The following is a 22,950-nucleotide window of genomic DNA, read 5'->3' as shown; positions in this document are numbered from 1 at the left end:
TTCTTCAGGTTGTCTAGTTTTTACTTGATGAATACAGAAATAAGCATTGAAACAGGATATAAAGTTTAGCATGAAATTTATGTGGCAAGCTATTTTACTATTCATTCTAACTTCAAGATATCTAATAAACTTTAGTTTATAAGACATCTTATATAGATTATAAGATATCTCATATAATTTTCTTTATCAGATATCTCATATTATTTTCTTTATCAGATATTTCATATTATTTTCTTTATCAGATATCTTATAAACTATATGCGATATCTTATAAACTATATAAGATATCTTACAAAATATATGAGATATCTTGTAAAGTATATAAGATGTCTTATATAAAAAATATTTATAAAAGAGAGGCGAAAGATACCAAAGGGACATTCAAACTCATAAGTTGAAAATAAACTGACAATGTCATGGCTAAAAAAGAAAAAGACAAACAGACAAACAACAGTACACAAAACACAACATAGAAAACTAAAGACTCAGGGCAACATGAACCCAACCAAAAAATGGGGGTGATCTCAGGTGCTCTGGAAGGGTAAGTAGATCTTGCTCCACATGTGGCACCCATCGTGTTGCTCATGTTAGTACAAACCTGGTAATACATGTAAATCTAATTCTGTAAGTCACAATCGGCGAAAAGGGGATGGGATCATAATGACAACATTTGGAACATATCCTCTATCATCTGTGAAACAGATATTCCATAACAGTCAACCAACTCGTGATGGCGTCCGTAAAATTTACAAAGGGATGATTTCAACTTCACCACTTGGAACTCTTGGTTTAATAGTTTCCTTGTGAGCAGCAACCCTCTATCAAGGAAATCAAGATTAGGAAATACAAGCCCTGGAATATCATATCAACTGGGAGATATATACTCTGTATGCAGGCACTGCTGGAATGTTGCTACATAGAAATGGAAAGTTCACAATTGGGAAGCTGAAATCATCTCTTTTGTTGTAACGTTTTGTTTCCAACCGACACTCATTGTCAATTTCTAGATGTAAGTCAAGATATGAGGCGGACTTTAACTGTATCTGTTGTATCCTTAATCTCAAGTTCAATGGGATAGATGCGTTAAACATAGTCACCAAATTTTTAATTATTAAGTGAGAGAACATCATCTTTATAGCGGAAAATAAAGTTAAAGGATACTGCTAACTTCTTTTCTTTCTTCTTAAGAAGTTCCTGTATGAAGTCAGCCTCATATGAAAAAAGGAACAAGTCGGCAAGAAGAAGGGCACAGTTGGTTCCCATGGGAATGCTGATTCTTTGTTGAAAAACATGTCTTCCAAACGCAACATAAAGTTTATAAGACATCATATAAAGAAAATTATATGAGATATCTGATAAATTATACGAGATATCTTATAAATGATATGAGATATCGACATCTCATATAAGATATCTTATATATTATATAAGATCTCTTAAATAATTTATAAAATATCTCATATAGTTTTCTTTATAAGATGTCTCATATAATTTTCTTTATAAGATATCTTATATACTTTATGAGATATCTTAGACATTATATGAGATATCTAATATAATATATAAGATATCATATATAATATATAAGATAATCTTATATAATCTAGTTTTTATAAGATATGTTATAAACTTTATACGATATATTATAAACTTCATAAGATATTTTATAAAGAAAATAATTATATGAGATATCTTATAAATTATATAAGATATATCATATAATTTTCTTTATAAGATATCTTATAAACTTTTGCAGATATCTTATAAAGTATATAAGATATCGTTAAAGTATAAGATATCTTATAAAAACTCGATTATATAAGATATCTTTTATATTATATGAGATATCATGAAGTTAGAATATATAGTACAAGAGTGCACACGCTGAAATTTCTCGCCTTCTTTACTAATCATTGATATTATGTTGATAGTCCTAAATATAAAGATTTATTACAACTGTCACATAAACTTAACATTAACCAAGTAAACTAAACATTGACCAATGAACCATGAAAATGAGGTCAAGGTCAGATGAACCATGCTAGGCAGGCATGTACAGCTAACAATTCCTCCATACAACAAATATAGTTGACCTATTGCTTATAGTTTAAGAAAAACAGACCAAAACACAAAAACTTAACACTGAGCAATGAACCTTGAAAATGAGGTCAAGGTAAAAAAATAACCTGCGTGACTGACAAATAGATCATTAAATATTTCCATACACCAAATATAGTTGAACTATTGCATATAGTATTAGAAAAAAAGACCAAAACTGAAAAACTTAACTTTGACCACTGAACCATGAAAATGAGGTCAAGGTCAGACGACACCTGCCAGCTAGACATGTACACGTTACAATCATTCCATACACCAAATATAGTAGACCTATTGCATACAGTATAAGAAAAACAGACCAAAACACAAAAACTTAACTATAACCACTGAACCATGAAAATGAGGTCAAGGTCAGATGACACCTGCCAGTTGGACATGTACACCTTACAGTCCTTCCATACACCGAATATACTAGACCTATTGCTTATAGTATCTGAGATATGGACTTGACCACCAAAACTTAACCTTGTTCACTGATCCATGAAATGAGGTCGAGGTCAAGTGAAAACTGTCTGACGGGTATGAGGACCTTGCAAGGTACGCACATACCAAATATAGTTATCCTATTACTTATAAAAAGAGAGAATTTAACATTACAAAAAATCTTAACCTTTTTTTCAAGTAGTCACTGAACCATGAAAATGAGGTCAAGGACATTGGACATGTGACTGACGGAAACTTCGTAACATGAGGCATCCATATACAAAGTATGAAGCATCCAGACCTTCCACCTTCTAAGATATAAAGCTTTTAAGAAGTTAGCTAACACCACTGCCGCAGCCGGATCACTATCCCTATGTCGAGCTTTCTGCAACAAAAGTTGCAGGCTCGACAAAAACGGCTTGCCATTAATTTTAACTATAAAGAACACTTTTCATGATTCATTACCATTGATCATAAAGAAGGTCAATTTTGTGTCAAATAGGCCTAATGATGATCATTATTCCATATTCCTTCAATAGGAATTATATAAATTTTTGAAACGTTCAGGATCTATTGAATCATCTTTATACCTTGAAAAGTCTGTATATTTTTGAAATTCATTTTATTTCAAGGTGAACTATACTTTGTGGATTCATTATGCCATCTGTATATTTGTCGAGGAGTACTATAATTGGTTTCTAAGGCCATAATATGAAAAATCCTAGATTGTCATCCAATTTGATTTCTAATTTTGGTATGGCAGATTTGTTCTTTCTTTTATCATTTGTCACAATTTGTGAAAATTCTTGGGAAAAATAGAAATAAAATGAACAAATTCTAAAAAAGAACATAATGGATGGGGGTGAGAATCTAGGAATTTTTTTTATTATGGTCTAAATGACTTATAAGACTGCAATATTATTACTTAAAATTGAGCTTAAACAAGAAATGAATGTAACAGGATGCTGTTACGAAGTCTCCCAAACGAAGCTCCCATAATTCGTAATTCCCAGGGTCGCCTGACATTGGGCAACATCCATTGAAAATTGGTTTGGTCCAGTAAAGTTATATGCATTAGTGATGCCTGGGGACTAACCTTGTATATCATTCAAATCATCTTGGCATGACAAACCAGAATATATATGGTTTAGGGGTGGGGATCTCAACCATTTACAAGATACTAGAATATTGGGGGTGGGGAGGAACCCCTGGGGACTGGCCCTATACGTCATTCAAATGTTCATTACATGACGAACAGGAATATATATGGTTTAGGGGTGGCGATCTCAACCATTTACAAGATATTAGAACATTGGGGGTGGGGGGAACCCCTGGGGACTGACCGTATACATCATTCAAATGTTCGAGACATGACAAATAGGAATATATATGGTTTAGGGGTGGGGATCTCGACCATTTACAAGATATTAGAACTTTCTCAAATGACAGGGGGTCGGGATGACCCCTGGGGACTAACCCTGTCTATCATTCAAACCATCTCAGCATGACAAACCAGAATATATATGGTTTAGGGGTGGGGATCTTGACCACTTAGAAGATATTAGAACTTTCTTAAATGGCAGGGGGTGGGGGTGACCCCTGGAGACTAACCCTGTATTTCATTTGATGTGCTTTATCATGACAAACCAGAATATATATGGTTTAGGGGTGGGGATCTCGACCATTTACAAGATATTAGAACTTTCTCAAATGGCAAGGGGTGGGGGTGACCGCTGGGGACTAACCCTGTATAACATTTGATGTGCTTTATCATAACAAACCAGAATATATATAGTTTAGGGGTGGGGATCTCGACCATTTACAAGATATTAGAACTTTCTCAAATGGCAGGGGGTCGGGATGACCCCTGGGGACTTACCCTGTATATCATTCAAACCATCTCAGCATGACAAACCAGAATATATATGGTTTAGGGGTGGGGATCTTGACCACTTAGAAGATATTAGAACTTTCTTAAATGGCAAGGGGTGGGGGTGACCCCTGGGGACTACCCCTGTATTTCATTTGATGTGCTTTATCATGACAAACCAGAATATATATGGTTTAGGGGTGGGGATCTCGACCATTTACAAGATATTAGAACTTTCTCAAATGGCAAGGGGTGGGGGTGACCGCTGGGGACTAACCCTGTATAACATTTGATGTGCTTTATCATGACAAACCAGAATATATATGGTTTAGGGGTGGGGATCTCGACCATTTACAAGATATTAGAACTTTCTCAAATGGCAGGGGGTCGGGATGACCCCTGGGGACTTACCCTGTATATCATTCAAACCATCTCAGCATGACAAACCAGAATATATATGGTTTAGGGGTGGGGATCTTGACCACTTAGATGATATTAGAACTTTCTTAAATGGCAGGGGGTGGGGGTGACCCCTGGGGACTTACCCTGTATAACATTTGATGTGCTTTATCATGACAAACCAGAATATATATGGTTTAGGGGTGGGGATCTCGACCATTTACAAGATATTAGAACTTTCTAAAATGGCAGGGGGTCCGGATGACCCCTGGGGACTAACCCTGTATATCATTCAAACCATCTTAGCATGACAAACCAGAATATATATGGTTTAGGGGTGGGGATCTTGACAACTTAGAAGATATTAGAACTTTCTTAAATGGCAGGGGGTGGGGGTGACCCTTGGGGACTAACCCTGTATAACATTTGATGTGCTTTATCATGACAAACCAGAATATATATGGTTTAGGGGTGGGGATCTCGACCATTTACAAGATATTAGAACTTTCTCAAATGACAGGGGGTGGGGATGACCCCTGGGGACTAACCCTGTATATCATTCAAACCATCTTAGCATGACAAACCAGAATATATATGGTTTAGGGGTGGGGATCTTGACCACTTACAAGGTATTAGAACTTTCTTAAATGGCAGGGGGTGGGGGTGACCCCTGGGGACTAACCCTGTATTTCATTTAATGGGCTTTATCATTTAGAACATTTTCAATTAAAAAGTTTGTGTCTATCACGAACGGTTTTCAATTTATAATCATTTGAAAATTTTAAAAAATAAAATCCCATAGGGTTCTATAGTAAAACCCTCTTTTCTTTTTGCCCCTCAAAGTACCCCTTTATAAACCCCATTGCAAAAACAAAACCCTGATTGCACCACTAGACATGTTAGTCTAACATATTGTGAAACCCTAAGTTAATCCGACAAGCGGTTTTGGAGAACGGGTGCGGACAAGTTCAAATTTAAAAGCGGCGGAAGAAGAAGAAGAAGAAGAAGAAGAAGAAGAAGAAGAAGAGGAAGAAGAATAATAATAATAATAAGAACTGAGCAAAAACAATAAGTCTTCCCAAACTTCGTTTGGGAGACTTAATTAACTTACTTTAGATATTTCATCCATTGCTGTCCAGAACTCTTGATCATTGACTGCCTCTACTTTTATGAAGAAAGAATTCACATTTTTCCTATATTCTGGGATATCCTTGCAGAATAATAACTTTTGGGTAGAAGCATCCTGTGAAAATATACAAGAAACGTTATCCAAAACATTGAATTCATTTGCAACAATAAACTGTTCAGCACTGAAATAAAAATTGCTCCTTTTAAACAGATTGATTTAGGTGACTTTAGATAAACACAAATTTCATCTGAGCCATACTGGTCTCGTGATAAAACCAGCATTTAAATAGAACTGACAACTTGAAAAAGTTTTGGCATTGCATGAAGTCATGTTTTTCTCAAACTGTTTAACATCTTTACACTGAATCCATTGAATGTGTCCCGACTAATGTATTAGACTGGGACACAAGATTTATCTTTTGGTTTTAACTGACTTTGAACTAGCTTACATCATCTGTGAGTTCCCTTAAATCAGTACAATGACGTCATTAATCTTTTTATTGGTTGTTTTTTGTGCTTATTTTTGTGTCGATCTAAAGAGTCAAGCCTTTATTTCAACTGTTTTTAACTGTTTGTTCTTATGTTGTGCTGTTACTGACCTAGGTTAGGGGGAGGGTTGTGCACTTGCAAATATGTTTAACTCTGTAACATTCTGTAAGTGCCTGTCCAAAGTTAGAAGCTTGTAATTCAGTGGTTGTCATTTTTTACTTTCTATCATATGTATTGTTCCTTTAATGTTTAATAGATAAATCATGCCATCATATTTCTCTTTTGAATTGTTTTACATTTTGTCATGTCAGGGCCTTTAAAAGCTCACTATAGATATGGTATTGGTTTAGCTCATTGTTGAAGGCTGTACATAGACCATTAGTTGCTTAAATTTGTGATATATGTTCTCTGGTGGATAATTGTCTCATTGGCAATCATACTACATCTTCTTTATTTTTTATATAGGAACTGATTTGATAAATATGTATGACTATGGACATTTGTCTATTATTAAAGACTGTATGTTGTCCTCAATATGTGTTTTGGGTATTTTTGTCATTGGGTTAATGTCTCATATCTACCTTTATTCATATGAGATAGGACTGTCTATTGAGGCAAAAGATGAAATAAATTTTCAACTTACCTTTCCATATAAGGAAAGTCAGGGGAATAAATATATTTTAAAAAATTATAGATTAGTTCTATACTAAAATTTTAGATGTTTTTCCTATTTAAATGCAGTTAGTATTCAAGTTTTTGATGAATTAGAATTTCATCAGGGCACAGATATAGTTAAAAGCTTGTATTAGACTCAAAAGTGTGTGAGCTATTTTGAGTTAGCTAAGCTTTCAGAACTAAACTACTTTTTAATTTAGATATATTTTTTTTAATTTATATTGTATGAAAAATAGTTCCTTCTTTAATACATGTATAGCATAACTATTTATTAACTCTTTTAACACGTACAATATATTCTGATGAGTCAATTGAGCCCTTCCAACTGAGTGTTACAGTTTGTTATTATGTTGTGTTGTTACACCACCATCCCTGACGAAAGGGGAGGGTTGAATGCTCCCAAACATGTTTCAACCACATTCTATAAGTGCCTGTCTCAAGCCAGGAGCCTTTAATCCAGTGGTTTTCATTGATTCATGTCTGTCATGATTGTTTTACCTTTATTATTGTAGTATCAATCAGCCAGGTGGTTTTACAGTGAAATTAGAAACCTGTAATTTTTGTCATTTGGTCTTTATGGATAGTTGTGTAATATTTTCAATCCTACCATATTTCATTACTTTTATATTATAGGTAAATCTATTTCAATGTAATCAATACTAATGATTATCATTATTATTTTATTATTTAGAGATGTTATATTAATTCTTGATGATTGTAAATAAAAGAACTGATTGTACATTTTTTAATATTTCAAGTGATCCAAAATCAAGCAACATTACACATTTTTAATCAAAATGTGCATTTGCAACATAACTTGCATTCATTTCACTTAAAACTTACAAAATCTGCATTCAGTTCTTAAGTGATAGCAGATTGCTAGCTTTAAAATTATTTCTGCAGTTGAAATTTGCACAAGTTTGCAAAGGCTGATTTACCCTTTTTCCTTTTGACCTGAAGAAGTTCACCTAGTTCAAAATAATTGTCATTAATGAATTTTTATTTATTGTCTGAATATTGAATAATAATTTGAATTATTCACCATCAATGATGAGTATTACACTAATTTCCCTGTTTGTTGGATATACTTTTATACAATGCTGACAGCTTGGTTGTTTAAACTAATGCTATAATGTCCTGTGCAATAATCTGGTTATTTTAGGTGCTTTGATTGGCTGTCAATTCATTATGATGTCAAATTATTTGTTGCTCAGTTGGTAAAAACACCTGACCACTGTTGTCCTATCCAAACATGTGATTTACAATAAGAAATTAATGGCCAATAAACATATGGGGAAAACAAAATTCTCCAAATGACTGCTTATGAATTATATTTCTCCTCCATGATATCAATATATAATTTTAACATGCTTTTTTAAAGTTGAAAATCTTTAATTTAACTATCTGAAGAGGAGAAATAACCAGCTCACTCATAACGGAAGGAAAATCTATAATTACATGCATGATGTCATAGTAACTCCCTGATGTACAGTTGTACCTTTGCCATGTATTGTCATGGTAACAAGCCTCTCTCTCTCATTCTACAGTAGCTGGAATCAATCTGTTAGAACCTTAAAATTGTTATGGTATCTAGCTACCCAAGCAATATGTCTTAAGCTTGGTCACTATTAAATTTCTATTTTACTCTGTGAAGTGTTGTACTCTCGAGGGTTTATTCTTTTCTCCAACATTTGAAAAATCTAATTCACGTTTAGGCCAATACAGAAGCCAGTACCAGATATATAATATAGGTAGCAGCTGCATGTATCCAAAAACCCATGTTAAAGAAATGATAGACTACTCATGAAATTTTGCAAAGCACGTCTTCTTTCTTTTGTTGTAAATCAGTGTTGGTGTATATTTATTTAGTGCTTTAGATGAAATTATTATATATTTTTTTAATTTTGACCTTTTTTCTTCAGTTAAATTTCAAGTTTCAAGTTTTTTCACTCTTAGACAGTTTACACTGTAATGAGAGGCAGACAACATGAACATATTACAATGAGGAACAGAAAAGTGCAGAAGGATAAAATAGTACAAAAACAATAACTACACAAACTCACATGTTACAACATGTATATTAAGACACAAATATATATGATAGATTGATCTATTTAAAGTGTTAGTAACATAAAATAGAAAGTTTATTCAATACTAATTAATCACACAACAACAATAGCCGTTTGAGTTTGACTTCAATCAGATCATTTGTTTGGTTTACGATATATGAAGAAATTGATTTATGCTGGATTCACTGTAACTCTAATTACAGGTAAATTTCATTAATCCTTATTACATATGATTCACTTTTCTCCAACAAGAAATTATTTGCCTGTAATATAAAAATATCAAATGTTGGAAAAACATGAACACACCTTTTCTAGCTAATTGAGCGACATGTCTTTTTTCCTGGTGCACTATGAATATACATTTAAAATGTTCTTTTTTTATTTGAAACTGTCTACAAACCTTTGTGACATGTTGAGGACATTGTGTAAAGCTGTCAATGAATACTTGTTTAAGGATATCCATGCATGGTTCCACATGACTTGGAACATTAACATCAAATAATATCTGAGGCTTGGCTATCAATGAAGCCCAAACTCTTGTTGCATAGCTAAAACAAAAAGAAATAATTTTGAGAAAAAAAAAATAAACAAGAGGCTCCTTAGAGCCTAAATAAATTACCTGGAAAAGGTATGGCATTTTGATACTAATTTTTGTATGTCATTAACTGTTTCTACCTAATATTATTTTCAATTTAAAGATCTGAAAGCTTAATTTTTTTTCAGATCTATGCTCAACAGCTTTTTCCTACCCAAATAAAAAGGAAAGATACAAGACAAATGTACATGTGACAAAATCCTAGGAATGAAGAGTAAAAACAAACAAGTCAGTGAAAAAAATGAGTCTATGATAAATTATTTATCGTAAATACTTTTTCCTTTCCTTGATGTCAATATTCATGATTTAAATGAGAAAATTTGTTTGCAACATCAAAAGTTTCTGGTTTCATTTCAGATTAGTATAAACAATAAAATCTTTGATATTAAATCTTGGATGTCCATCCCAACCGTGAAATCCATGAAAAGTTCAAGATCTTACCATTCGCTTTTCCAAGATTGTAGAATATCTCCATCGACACCCACTTCCTTACCCTGCTTGTCAATCATACACAGAAAGTACCGTACAGGTATTGATAAGGATTGAGAATCAGTAATCCCCTCAAAACAGGCTTCAATGTAGTCCCTTAATATCAGCTGTATATGATAAAAAAAATAAAATTAGTTGGCAATAAGAAGACTATTGCTGTAGTTAGTGTATAATCTATTTATCTGACAACCGGAAAGTGTTTATTTCATTTCAGATTGTCAGACTGTAATAAGAGCTAGTTAAAACCTAACAGCCAAAATTAATCAGGTGTAACTCAGCTTATAAGTATTATAACATATATCTATCGGTTATAGGTAAGAGTGTAATTTCCCTCTTCAAGAAACATTTTAATATCCTGGCACTGATTGAGACAACATTTATCAGAGTGTACACAGGCACTAATTGTGACAACCTTTACATGTACACAGACACAGATCAAGACAACATTTACCTGTACACAGACAAAGATCAAATATACCTGTACACAAAGATCAAGATAACATTTACCTGTACACAGACACAGATCAAGACAAAATTTACCTGTACAAAGAGTCAGATCAGAACAAAGTTGACCTGTTCACAGATCAAGACAAAATTTACCTGTACACATACACAGATCAAGACAATATTTACCTGTACAAACATGCAGACCAATTACCTTTGTATGGAATAATCTGTTAAGAAATATTTCTCCTATTTCATGTTCTTTGTTGGACTTTTCTTCATCTGGTAAATTTGACTGAAATGAAAGATTTGAAATATTATTTGGTATAAAAAAAAGTTCATTTCTTTCAATTTCAAAACTTTAAATGAAAAGATATTTTCAAAATACTGTCATTTAATTTTCTTTCACTGCTGTTACAGTGTACTATCCTCACAGCAACAATAACATCTGTTAACCTTATCTAAATAAAAAGATTTGGTGATGGCAACAAAATGTTGAAAATATTAATTAGCCATTCTGATTGGTCAAAACTGTTACCTGATGTTAGAAAAAAAATGTAACTGTGAAAAGCATTCTTTTTCTGTACATATATACAGACAGTTCATGTTTAAAGGAATTTGATAGTTACAACATTTGAGTTGATTCTGGCTGGATGTACATGGTACAATTTATTCCTTTCACCCAAAAAGCAGTTTTAAAAATAAGTTAAGCTTTTAAAGCCGTGCTCTGAAATATTTTATTGATTTTATAGAGTACAATAATTCACCGCACATTTCAAAAGTTCAATAGATATATAAATCAACCAAGAAAAGATAAGTCAAAACTGTTGAGTGGAAATTTTAATAACATACAGTTCCAAATTCATTGTTTCTAAAACCTACAGGTCTGACAAAAAAGTGTTTAATGAGAGTTTGTTTAACTTGAATGTCTTTTAAGGAAATTATTATTTCCCAATTCTTTGCAATTAAAATTCGCCCCTGCAGAAAATGAGAAAAAAACATTACATAATGTAGTGTGGGATGAACTTCTTCATAAAATTATATTTCCTGATTTAATTCTATGATCATATGTATTAAGTGTACTTTTATAAGGGTGTGTAGAATTTCCAGTACATGAAATAACTGAGTGTATTTCTTCATTACACTAGATTGTCTATTTCATCGGTATAAATCCATACTGGAAACCTTTCATATCATTTTTACAATATTGCTGTTATTCCAAAAGGAACGAGTAGTCACTGAAGGACAATATTTACTGAAGATTTTGGATGAATGTTTAGTATTTACCAAATGAGTTGAAATGACTGAGAGGCAACAGTTACCCTTTTGGAATTAAAAAATTGAAAACAGCATGTTTAATAATTTCATGCGTCCAAGCGCTTTTCTGGATTTACCTTCATCAGGAACGCTCAAAGCCAAACATTTGAAATCCGAGGGATGTATAAGTACCGAAACAGTTGAAGAGCTATATGACAAAAATACCTAAAACAAATAGCCAAATCCATCTAAGGTCAACTTTGCCTGAGGGAGTTGAAACCTTAGTTTCTTTATAATTTCAAAATTTATAAACGGACAATTTTAGAAAAGTTTGTTATAAATCATGGCAGTACCGAAGTACTGACTACTGAGCTGATGATACCCTCGAGGACTGATAGTCCACCAGCAGAGGTATCGACCCAGTGATGTAAAAAATTGAAAACAACACGTTTAATAATTTCATGCATCCGAAGCGCTTTTCTGGATTTACCTTCATCAGGATCTCAAATCCAAACATTTGAAATCCGAAGGATGTATAAGTACCGAAACAGTTGAAGAGCTATATGACAAAAATACCTAAAACAAATAGTCAAATCCATCTAACTGTGTTGGAAGGAGTGAAAAGGAGCTTATAACAATTGGAGAAAGATCTTAAGTGTAAACTTTAAATGAGTAATAAATTCTAGTTAATGTAAACATGAAGTAGTTGCCCAAATATAACCATGAGCTCTTAATCTTTTTGCTTTTATCTTTATAAAAAGCTTTAAAAAACAAGTAATATATTATTTAGGACAATAGAACTTTTCATGCATACCTAATTTAAAACAGAACACATGCTATTTTTTTCAAAACTTAAATACAAAAAAAAAAAGGTAAATTTGGATTTTTTGTGTAGGAGGCCTACATCAGAAGCATAAAGAACATTTCATGTTTAGTCAAAATCTGGCTTAATAATGCTACACTCCCACTTTTTTATTCATGCTTTGCAAGCAATGGTTGCACAAGCATGGCTGGCATGCAATTTTTATTTTTGAAATATGCTTTAAGCTTAATTTGAATTATTAGATAGTTTGTTAACACACAGCATCCAAAAAATTTAGATCGTCAAATGATCTAGTCTGGATTGAAAAACTTACTTTCTCTGGAAAATTTTCTACATCACAATTGTTTTTGCTACAAGCGACCTTCATTCGAAAATAAATAATATTGCAGATTTAATAAAAAAAAAAGTTGAAAACCACATTCTTTCTTATTATTTCTTTAATGTATGAATATGTTTTTAATATTGCAGTTTCAGAAAAGTGCTGCTGCTCGTCATTAATATGTTCCAAACTGCTTTTAATTGACTGGAATAGATGGATTTTTGCTTGTTACCAAAGTAAAAGGCCACAGGAAGGTGTTACCCTACCCATATGACTTGACTTTCATGTCAACAAAATTCAAATGGAATATTAATTGTTATAAAAATAAGGAGATGTGGTATGATTGCCAATGAGACAACTATCCACCAGAGTTCCAAATGAAGTGGATGAAAGCAATTATAGGCAACCGTACGGCCACGTTGGATTATTCAATTTTACGTGTGGCTTTTTTATATTTTGACTGTTGAAACAGCAGACCAATAGGAAATGAGTATTAAGATAAGGTTTTCATGTCAATATTGATATATGAAAAAGCTCAATTATTGAGCAAAGTTGGACCTAACTTTACTGTGCTTACAAGAATTTTGCACAGCTTGTAGCTAGAAATTGCATGCTTGGTATTAAATGGTTTCATACATTTGACAGGACCATCTACCTACATACACTTCTGCATTTTAGGATCTAACAATGTACTAAGTTTCATGGAGATAGGATAAATCATGTAGGAGGATTTGTAATGACAAGGTCAGTTCATAGAAGGGTCAAAATTTCTAAGGTGAAGGGGCATAATTCTGAATAAACTACACATAATACAAGTTAGTGATACTGGCATATGATGATCAAATATTCAACAAAGTTTAAAGTGTATTAAACAATGGATAAAGAAGTTGGTCTGGAAAAATAGGCAGATGCTTATAGACATCCCCCTCCACAACTTTTTTTGCAGGGGGTATACTAATCTTTGTTATTTAGACTTTGAGAATATGTTTATAAAAATGGTTGACATAAACATACCAGTAATTTTTAGAGTTACTTCCCTTCCATTATGTCTACATATTTTAACAATAGCATTCAAAATGATGCAAGGGTACATTCAATCAGGAATAAATAAATCTTGATCATGCGATTTTGGTCTTTATTCAGATTTCTGATCACTATAATGATAGTACACTAACCAAATGCCATTTAAGCTCCTGGTTGTCTGTTGTTGTCTCTGGTATCAATAGTTTGACATGGTCTGGACTAGTGGGAATACTTCCCTGTACATGTTGGTTCTCTGAAAATAAATAAATCACAAATTAACTTAATCACCATAATCACTGTTGGACTATAAGCATTACTTTTTTTTATGTATTTTGTAACCCCTCTTGGTCTTTTCCTAGGCTATGCAATAAAAACAAAATAACAAGCAACCCATATATTTAAAAATATTATGAAAAAAAAATACAATACAAATACATTTCTAGTAAAACATTTAAAATATTATTCATATTATTTCTTATAATATCTTTCATATTTATTTATTTAAATCTAAAGGCAACCTTTTTTAACAGAAAATGCTGTTTGAATCCTTTTATGTATCTAAAACACAACCACAAATATGTCCTTATTTTTATGATTCAATAATTTTGATGTGCTATATTTTCATCAATATAAAAAAACCTCAGCTCTGAAAATGTTGTTATTTTGAATTTCAACAGCAAACACAATTCCCTTTTCTAAAAGATTTTGCAAAGTATTGTTAGTATTCATAAGCATTCAAAAATTAGGCTAGCCACATAAAATATTGCAAATTTGTGAATAATTCAAATGATAATATAATATTCTAAATTTCACACATAAAACAAACAACACATTTAAAAAAACATCATATACAGATGTTCAGTTACCACTAAAAACATTTGTCAAATTTAAAGCCAACACTATTATACATTTTCCCTGACTGGCTGTTTATTATTTTTAGTCACATGATGACAGTTTACTTGTTTTGACAGCTCCTCATTGGTTGAATTTCATTTGCTATTTATAGATTGCATAAGAAAATAAGTACTGTGTCTGATGGAATCACAAAGAAAGAGTTCACTTTTTTGCAGGTTATCCAGGGCTCACGCTAGCAGGTGACTGGGGCGACAAAGTCGCTTTCCAGTCCGTCACTTTGCTTTGCCCGACCGTCAAAAGCGAAATCTAGTTTCCCTGTTGTTCACAATACTCGCTTTCAGTCGCTTTCGTCATCGGCAATATTCAACATTTACCAAGTCGATGAAACAGCAATTTTTCATTTGAAAGTAAAGAAATTCAAAGACATAAACGATTTATTTTCTTTAGAAAAGAGGTTAAAGCATTGATTTTAAAGTTGGTTGCAAGTTATTTTCATAAAGACAATCTTTTTATCACTTCCGGTACTTGATACTCGAGTCAGCGTACATCAAATCATTCTAACTTTCGGCAAAATAGGCTTGTTACTTCATTAGAACGTGATGAAATTTGCCTGAAGTAAATTTGTTATCCTTATATTGCATTAAAAACGTCATATTCCCTTCCAAATAGCGTATCAAACATTGTTTATTTTTGTAAATTTTCTTCGTCTGCCCTTGAAATTTTTGGGCAAATTATTGTACAACTACTGATCGGAGTCGGGTTTTCATCGGAAACGGACCAGCTGTGACCGAAATCCGGATTCTTGCGATAATGACTACGGACGCATGAATGGCACAGCTGACTGAAGAAAATTGATCCCGAAAGGAAAAATTACGCATTCCACAAGCATTAACATACTTTTGGTTAGATCTACTTGATTAATGTATATATTTCCATGTATATGCATTGTTTCAATTTATAAATTAAAGTTGCTCAACTCTGGGACTATTACACTAATATAGTTATATTATGTCCAAGCTTTAACTGTGTTAAACAAAACTGTTAAATTTAAATATCTTTTTAATGAGAAATACTTAATTTCATAAACATGATAACAGAGCAGGTTTTAATTGAATCTTAATTGATATAACAACCTTCTTTTCCTTTTTGATATAAAAAAAAATCTTTTTTATTATTGCCAGATATTTAATTGTTTTTTTCTGACAAGAGGACTAATATGACTAGATATGATAAAATTAAACAACTTTGAATTTGAACTGTTACTTAAATTGTATACCCAGGTACAAATTGAACAATATAAAAAAAATAAGATACATATGGCTCTTTGTATTATAGTAAAAACCAAACATTGTATCGCTGCGATCGATCGAGCACTTCTCTTTCAAATCTCACCACTTCTCCCTCTCAGTTTCAAAAAGAGAAGTCACTTCTCCCTATGATTCTGAAGTAGTGTGAGCCCTGTTATCACAGTAAAACTTTATCTACATTAGATAATGTAATTGTACAATTGGATCTCATGATTCACTATATTCCTATACTCTCAAAAGCTCAATTGTGTGTGTGTGGGTGTGCGATTTTAGCACTGAACTTGCCTAAAGTTTTGAATATTAAATTTTATATGCATAATTTGAACTTGGATTTTTTTTTAATTAAAAAATTGTTTTCCATAATATGAAATAAACAATTCGTATTTGAGCACAGCATTAACTAAAAAGAAACAAGAGGCTGTCAGAGTGACAGCAAACCGGATTTTCCTGCAGAGGTCGAACCCTGATCAGTTGAGCAAGTATGGACAAAACATTTAAGCTTAAAACAGCTCTGAATTTGGATTGTGATTGAATATTTGATACAGCATAGGTTTGTGACACAAAATAAATGTGGTCAAAGAAATGAAAAATTTGAAATTGGACATTTACCTATTATGGTCCAATATCCAAAATCTAAGTAAATCGTTTGAATCAGCTTATCAAAGAACCCCAAAAATAGAATTTTTGATGAAATACTTATTAATTAAAACAATTTCTGTTCAAAGGGAAATAACTCAAACTTGTTTCCATGAACCAGTAATGCAAATCTAAAATTAGATATGATTTCACCACTAAAAAATAGTTCTCTAAAATTAGATATGATGTTTTCAAATTATAATCAAATATAATTAATAGTTCTCAATATTTTTTCTTTCATTTGTCACAAACTAATGTCTTATCTGCAACGTATCTATCAATGTCAACAACTTTATCTACACAATGTAATGTAATGAAATATATCCTTTAATAAAAATAAATTATTATCTAATGAAAATGATATTTGCAAATCTGGACACCCAAACAGGATCAAGTAAAAATTTAACATTAACACACACAACAAAAATGAAATTCCACATAACAACTGTGACATCTACCTTCAAAACACATGTACACGACTTAAAAAAAAATAAGTTATAAATTTTTGACAACTCCTGACTAATCAATTGAACAGATACAATCATTGATAGACTATCTATACATCTCAGCTATAAGTAAACTTATGAATTTCTGTACAAAGGGAAATAACTCAATTACATAATAAGTAAATTTCTGGTTTCTAAAAGGGTCCAAAATTCAAGAACGAGAAAAGCTAAAGTCGTGAAAATTGAACTTGACCTTTTTTAAGTCAAAGGAACCAACACATCAAAATTTTTAAAAATTTCTTCTAAGCGTTTTCATGTAAATGAACGGACACTGTTTGGCAGCCGCCTGCCCGCCCTCTGTACATCCCCAAATCAATAACCGATTTTTTTTCTTCGAAAATCCGGTTAAAAATCAAACTTAACTGGTTGCACAAATCTGAGATATGGGTTAAACAAGACTAAACTGTAGGTAAAGATCTAACTAAAATCAAGCTAAAAAAGATAAAAGCAGAAACGTGATAATGAAAGCTTGGTGTATCATACAAAAAAAACATGTAAAAATCCTTAGCTAAATTTGGTATCTTATACTTTTCTATTTATTTTATTTAGTTTTCAAGTTGGAAATTTACAAACCTCCGAGGGTTTTTTAATTTTACTTCATTCTAAAAATTCCCCTTTTTTTAACATCTTTTTTTTGGACACATTGAAAGACCTGCACACTATCACTATTAAAAAAAGTGTATTAAATTTAATTAATTCAATTAAATATTTGTAATTAATTGAATTAATCAAATATTGTGGTATTTTTATATCAAGAAAAATTGAGTATTAATACACAGTATGGTGAAATGCAATTTTTCCTTGTGATTGCATTGCCTCTTATCAACAGCATATTAAGTTACTTCATATCAGAATATACTGTCATTTATGGAAATGAGTTTATTCTTAGCTTGGTATGTCATTGTAAACATTAACCAATGAGAAGATTGGGTTTCCTAGTTGCTGCTGTTGAAATCTTGTTCCCTAATTGTTTAGTGAGATCTAGTAAGAGAACCAATCAAAACAGGGCGCTCATTTCAAAAATGTCCTGAATACCACAGATTGTTCATTAATTAATTTCTGTATTGTTTGAAAACTGTACTGTTGTTTGTGGTTTTATCAATATGAAAAACTAAGCATTAAACTGTGGTTCTTTTCCAAAAACATGTGTTTGTTTTACTAGTAACCAACTGGATTCACTGGTTTCTGGACTGCATTCCGAACAGAGTATGTCATCCGTTCTGAATTTGGTCTAGATTCCAACACATTTACACTGTCAGTTCTAGGGGATTTAGGGTGGGGGATTAATAAGTTTAATATTACACAATCAAGAGGTATCAAAAATAATGTTATTGTTACAGAAAGCACAATTTTTCCCCCTTTTTCCTTTTGAGTTTAAGGAAGTTACGATTTTAGTTTAAGGGTTAAAGCTAAATTATTTAAATGATAATGTGTTTGCAAAAAAAATCATCTGTTTAACATCCTCACAGACACACTAAAACAATTTATTGTAAATTCAGAAACTTCACCAAACTGTCTAAAGTTATGTGAAATCTGTCACAATATGAAAAATTCATGATCTTTTTAATTATAAATATTGATATTTTTCTTGAAGCACCTATTTGTCTGTAATATCAAAGACGAGGAACTTTGATTTCTGAATTTACAATTGCAAACTACAGCTAAAAAAAAAATCTATCAACAAGAGAAAAAGATGCAGTATCTGCAAAGTGTGCAATGGCTGAAAGTGAAACAGTTTTAAAACTTCTGTTTGTTAGTAAACAATCTTGTTATAGAATTGAAATGAGTGAAATTACAATTTTATACACCTTTATTTACCTCTTTGTTGTTGAAACCAAACTAGACTATTTTCTAGAGAAAAAAATAAGGTCTGATTGGCAAATCTTCAACTAATTACAGTAAATTCAGAAATTATTTTGTGCATTTATAATCGAAATTTTTTAAGAAAGGACCAAAAATGCAAGATAATTATTGCGATTTGAGAAAAATCTGCGTACAGATATATGCATGGTGTATCCAAATGTGAGTTCTTATTATTGCGATATTCACCCAGTTGCATTATTCACATTCATTTTTATTACATCTTACTACCTTTGCATAAGTAAAATATTTCAAAAGCTATTTCTTATATATTTTTCAATAGTTTTCAAACAGAGGCATCTTATTCTTACAAGGAAATCTCTGTTTTTTAATATATGTCAATAAAATAAAGATATATTGTATACCAATAAAAAGAAGATAATGCCATTAAAGCACATGCACCTGGTGATGATTCATAACCTGACCGGTTTCTGTCCTTCATTGACCTATAAATCTTCAGAGGCAGAGTGATGGACTGATAGTGGCACACTACTAATATAGAGTCTGAAAGTTATCTGTTACCCGTTTCCAGATCATTTTTATCAGTTCAATTAAATATCTAGTGGAATTTCTTTGAAATATTTAGGCTTTTGATTTGCTGAAATATCAAGTCTTTTAATTTACATTGACACTTACTCTTAATATTAAAAAGGAGGATTGAAGGCTCAATTAATGCTTTCATTTAGAAGACTTGATATTACAACAAATCATAAGTCAAACATCAAGACTGCATGACTACCATGTACAATAATTCAAATGATAATAGAAGCCAAAATGTTGGTAAGATGGTTACCTAATTTATCCTATATCATCAGGTTTAAAGATTACTGTAACATTCAAAATCATTTGAATGAAGTTGAAGGCTAAAATAATGCTTTCATTTAAAATACTTGATATTTTGTTTCTGCTGATACACATAATAATAAATATTGATTTAACTTGGACTGTTTTCAGCTCTTTGGGTTGTTGTTTCTTTGACACATTCCCTGTTTCCATTCTCAATTTTAACTTCAAAGTACCGGTACTTAAGAAATAATGCTGTCATTTTCCATAATGTCTGAGGCCATACTGTATGGAAGAGTTCAAACAGCATCATCATATAAAACAGTACAAGTATACACGATACTGTTCCATGCCAAGAACAAACGCCTTTGGGCCTGGTGAGCTAAAAATGAATGAGTGACTATAGGAAAAAAGAAACTTGCACATGCAGTCACTCATTGAGGCATAAAACCGACACCCTGCAAAAATTCAGCTGTCCATCACATTTTACAGGCAATACTGCTAAACAACAAATTTTCTGATTTAGCCCTCTTCTGGCAATTTGGCAGCCGACTATATTCAAAATTTTCAAATTTTCCTTATGTTTTCATTTATAGAAGATCCAAGTTCGACATATTCAAGACAATTCACATTATTTTTTTACTCACAAAAGTGGCAAACATAAGTTGATTTGCAGTACTTGAGTCATGAAAATCACAGCTTTTTCAATTACCTTATGGTTCAAATGTCCACAGAAGTACAGCTAAAATATCATAGGGTTTGATATAATTATACATCCAATTGCAGTCCTTCATGCTGTAAATGACTCTTGTGAAGTATTTAAAAAGAAACACTGTTTCGTTATCAAGGTTAAGTCATCAATGAAAGAATGACTTTGTCTCTTATGAGTTTTTTATCCATACCTGTCTCATGCACTGACAGAAGAAAGATTTTATGAATTTATTGCTTAAGAAAATTGACAAAGCAAAATAGCAAATTCCCTTCATGAAAGTAGGCCCTGTTTATTCAATTTCATATAATAATAATAATAATAATAATAATGATAATTCTTTTATTTAAAGAATTCATTATATTCTTTACCAGCAACCCTGTTGTTAAGGGAAATATCTCTTGAAAAATCAGTGGTATAAATTCAGTTTCACATGAATGCTTAAAAACATTGATGAAACTGACTGTTACATACGATTTGTTCATTAAAACAGTTATCTAACCTTAAACCAGAATTACCTCCCTTATCTTCAGAATGAAAATTTTCAAGTGTTTGTATTTTGACCGCCATTCCTACAAGCTTGGATCATCTATTCAAGAAATTGAGTTAGGTTTAACTGAATATCTCACATACTCATATAGAAGCATGACTTTCTTTAAGACAATGCAAGCCTCGTAAATCCATTCAGTTGAAGTCATTCACAGATCTTTAAGCATGACCAAAGGAGCATGCATATCAAATCTTACCCTCATCTTCAATACCATCAGCAGCAACAGTATCCCCTTGATTTACTAAAATAGGCCACATACATAGGTAAAATGTGTTTAAAAAGGAGGAAAGAAAAAACAGTCTTCTTACAGCAGACACAATTCCTCAGTTTCCCTAATTTTCCTTGCAAATGGATAGAGTAGTTTCAATTTCATCAAGAGCAATTATAGAAATTGCTTAATGTTGAAATCAACAAATAGCTTATGTCAATTTATCTCAGATTTACTTGGGTTAAACCTGAGCCAACATAATTATAACGGTATTATAAAATTTTATACATCCTAGTTTCAATAAATTTTGAATTGACGAGAGGAAGGAATTTCTTTTTAACACACTATGATATCACTATGAAATGTATGTTCCATTGGATGATATAGTCAAGTGTTTGATTGTGTCAGGTTTTATGGACTTCCCCTTTTTGGATTTACTTTGAAGTTCAGTATTTTTGTTAATACTTTTTTATTTGTCAGTTTAAATGGTAACTTTCAACTAAAACAACCCCTCAGGGTACCATAGGGTATAGCAGTTGGACACGGTTTCTTAGACCTACGGATAAATACTGACGAGGGCCTACATTTTGCCGTGCAGAATGTATAGACAGACGCACACATATTAATCGCTATGGAGACATCAAATCTGATGCTTTATGTAAGGGAGGTGCTAACTTTCTACCCTTTAAGGAATCCTTGCAACATCTGTTTCAGGGGTCAACATTTCTCCCCTTATACATCATACTCTTTTTTTTCTAGTGGCAGTCAAAACTTCATTTTCATCAACCCACTTTGCAGAACCTACTTGTTAGATTAATTGTGAATTTGTTCTCATACTAAATATGCATGAAATGTTTGCCATAAATGGACTTAAGCAACAGCAATAAATCTACTAAATGTAAGCATATATATCCAAATGACACAGTGTATTGAAATTTTAGTCTTAATTTTTACCCTTTCCCTGTGTAAATTGTTGACTTATTAACTAGATACTTATAATATATCATTACCATGAAGAATTCATAATATTTGTCTTTATTTTGTCATGTTCTATCTATTCATGTTATATTTACAAATACGCACAATGAAGGCTTTCCATGTACAATCTATATACACCGTATGGGTTCTCAAAAATAATTTTAAGTATCATACAGACTTTCATACAGAAAATAAAGATGCAGCTATTTTTTTCTATCTCATTAGGAGCATTGATCATTACATATTCTTACCATATATGTCATCTTGATCTGTTGATTCTTTATACATCAGGGCCATCACACTTCCATCCTTCACCATATAATGTTTTAGGGTATTCAGGCGTACCATCCCGTTGCTACGGTCACTGATGCTATCAATGTCCTGTAATGTCAATTTTCCACTTTTCCCGCTATGCCATTCTGTAAACATGAAAATCA

The 22,950-nt window shown here is 32.0% G+C and overlaps 1 protein-coding gene and 1 long non-coding RNA gene across 10 annotated transcripts in view; one reads left to right on the top strand and one right to left on the bottom strand.

Annotated features, from left to right (window-relative positions):
- The window catches only part of LOC127701000 (plexin-A2-like), a 233,481-nt gene that overhangs the window by 11,488 nt on the left and 199,043 nt on the right, over nt 1–22,950 (bottom strand). For 2 of the 9 annotated variants that reach the window (XM_052204765.1, XM_052204769.1), the window contains 10 exons: nt 22,765–22,932; nt 21,524–21,568; nt 19,244–19,276; nt 14,274–14,374; nt 13,093–13,140; nt 10,914–10,994; nt 10,208–10,362; nt 9,572–9,719; nt 8,041–8,070; nt 5,922–6,053 (listed from right to left, as the gene is read on the bottom strand). In XM_052204765.1, the coding sequence (XP_052060725.1) occupies nt 5,922–6,053; nt 8,041–8,070; nt 9,572–9,719; nt 10,208–10,362; nt 10,914–10,994; nt 13,093–13,140; nt 14,274–14,374; nt 19,244–19,276; nt 21,524–21,568; nt 22,765–22,932 (941 nt within the window). The remainder of the gene's footprint in view (nt 1–5,921; nt 6,054–8,040; nt 8,071–9,571; nt 9,720–10,207; nt 10,363–10,913; nt 10,995–13,092; nt 13,141–14,273; nt 14,375–19,243; nt 19,277–21,523; nt 21,569–22,764; nt 22,933–22,950) is intronic. The other 7 variants (XM_052204785.1, XM_052204793.1, XM_052204777.1 and 4 more) reach the window with 7 other exon arrangements.
- Nucleotides 1–22,950, top strand: part of LOC127701490 (uncharacterized) — a 106,148-nt gene that overhangs the window by 11,278 nt on the left and 71,920 nt on the right. The window lies entirely within an intron of this gene.

This window comes from Mytilus californianus, unplaced genomic scaffold (assembly GCF_021869535.1).
Source record: "Mytilus californianus isolate M0D057914Y unplaced genomic scaffold, xbMytCali1.0.p SCAF_1, whole genome shotgun sequence".
Lineage (NCBI taxonomy): Eukaryota > Metazoa > Mollusca > Bivalvia > Mytilida > Mytilidae > Mytilus > Mytilus californianus.
Note: the sequence above shows the minus strand (reverse complement) of the source record. Positions and strands in the feature narration are given on the sequence as shown.